We start from the raw sequence: 1,960 nt of genomic DNA on the forward strand, positions 1-1,960 counted from the left end.
AAAAGTCTACAAAAATCGAGTACAACATGCTACCTTGCAGCACAAATTTCTTCCCTTCCAGAGTCTTCCATCAACACTCCACACCATGGACAGGATATTAGAGGTCAGCTCCAGGAAGACTTTGGTTACAGAGGTCACCAGGCCAGCAAGGCCACCCCAGAGGAATGTAAGAAACAAAAGCTCACACTTACCCTGTGTTTGCTATGGTGATCTCAACTATACTCAAGGCAAGTTGTTCCATAAGACTCTACATTAATAAAATAGAACAACGGGAGCCTGTATAGCTGCCCGTTGTCGCGCTACAGATAGCAACTAAAAAGGGTGTCCTAGATAGCACATCCAGGGTTATTTGAGCTCCTCTGGCGTTGATTCTGATGGGGAAGCTTCTGCATCTGCAATGCAAAGTCAATAAGATAAAGCTGTATTTTTAATAAAATTAAAATTTTAATGTATTAATTGAAAAATATATAACATACAGATTTCTGCTCCTATTTTAAAGGATTAACCCAAAAGTCTACAAAAATCGAGTACAACATGCTACCTTGCAGCACAAATCATAGGTGGAAAACACTGGACTCCAGGTTTGGCCCTAAAGTAAGTATCACACTTTCACATCCCTGAGTCCTACCTACCTGTGATCCAAGGCTTCTACTGCCAATGCACAGGACAGAACTGTGGAGAATGCTTTCTGTGTGGCATCTGTCTCTCTGCTCCCATGTCTCATGCCCCCTCACTAACTGGAGACTCATGCCATCCTCTATAATTGGACCTGAAATCTGTGATCTAACAGCCAGGTTTCTTTTATGCCAGCATATCAAAAATATCTGCAAAAGGGTGTGCTAAAATAGCAACAACCTTGTTTCTGGAGGAAAGAAACAAACTTTAATCAGAGCTTTGAGTATATTCACTTCCAGAAAGTTACAACAACTCCGTGGGGATGGTTTTCAGGCAGGGAGAGAGAAGGCACTGTCTGCTTTAATTGTTATTATTCATAAAATGTAAACTGAGCCAGACAAAGGTGCAACTGCCAATGAATGGTGGAAAGGAGCCAGGATTCAGTGGGAACTCTGCCTCCCAACAGCAAACCAGGCAAGCAGGTAGGTCCCCAGTCCCTTCCAACACACACACACACACACACACACACACAACACACACACACACACACACACACACACACACACACACACACAATCTTGCTTTGTTGTTTATGGAGGGTTCCACTGAGTTCAATGGTGAAATGTTTTTCTGTAATTAAGCAGGACCTGCTGCCAGTGGAAATGTGAACTACACCATAACAACTTGGGTGAGATAATGCTTGCAGTGACTGATTTCCAGAACGTTCATAAGCTTCCAGCAGTATCAAGTGCTTGCTGTCCCTCGATTAGATTTTATATGTGGACACATGCTGATGGAGAGGTGACTTCTATTTACTTGAGGATAAAATGCAGAGTCCTAAAACAGCTTATGCGGGTGGACCTGTGTGCATACTACATGCACTTATTTTAGTTGGGTCCTAAAAAGAGAATAATCCAAAACCAAAGGCCGAAAAAAGAAAAGACATAATTTCAGACAAGAGTAAAGAAAGACAAATGACAAGGATAAGGATGAATAAGACAGAGATTTAAAAAAAAAAGTAACAGGATGACAAATCTGTAGTTAAAGTGGAAAGTAAGTAGAACATGCAAATCAGAAGGCAAAGATATGGCATACCAGAGAATAGGAAGGATAGTGGGAGAGTGCCAGAGTGACAAGGTGGGTAACCTAGACATTAGTCCTCCTCAGACTGAATCATAAACAAAGTGTGCTCAGGCTTAAACCAAGTAAGGAGACGGAATCCCTTAATCATAAAAAGGCTCTGTGATAAAAGAGGCCTGGATCTGGCAGAGTCACTGCTGGAGTCACACATTCAAAGGGTAAATCAATCATTTTCAAGCTTCTCCAAAAGTTAGAGTGGGGGGGG

The 1,960-nt window shown here is 41.9% G+C and overlaps 1 protein-coding gene across 1 annotated transcript in view; it reads right to left on the minus strand.

Annotated features, from left to right (window-relative positions):
* Positions 1-235: 235 nt before the first annotated feature.
* The window catches only part of CUNH7orf57 (chromosome unknown C7orf57 homolog), a 20,103-nt gene continuing 18,378 nt past the window's right edge, over positions 236-1,960 (minus strand). The window contains exon 7 of the mRNA XM_028778404.1: positions 236-392. Coding sequence (XP_028634237.1) covers positions 346-392 — 47 coding nt within the window. The 3' untranslated portion in view covers positions 236-345. The remainder of the gene's footprint in view (positions 393-1,960) is intronic.

This window comes from Grammomys surdaster, unplaced genomic scaffold (assembly GCF_004785775.1).
Source record: "Grammomys surdaster isolate TR1022 unplaced genomic scaffold, NIH_TR_1.0 67, whole genome shotgun sequence".
Taxonomy (NCBI): domain Eukaryota; kingdom Metazoa; phylum Chordata; class Mammalia; order Rodentia; family Muridae; genus Grammomys; species Grammomys surdaster.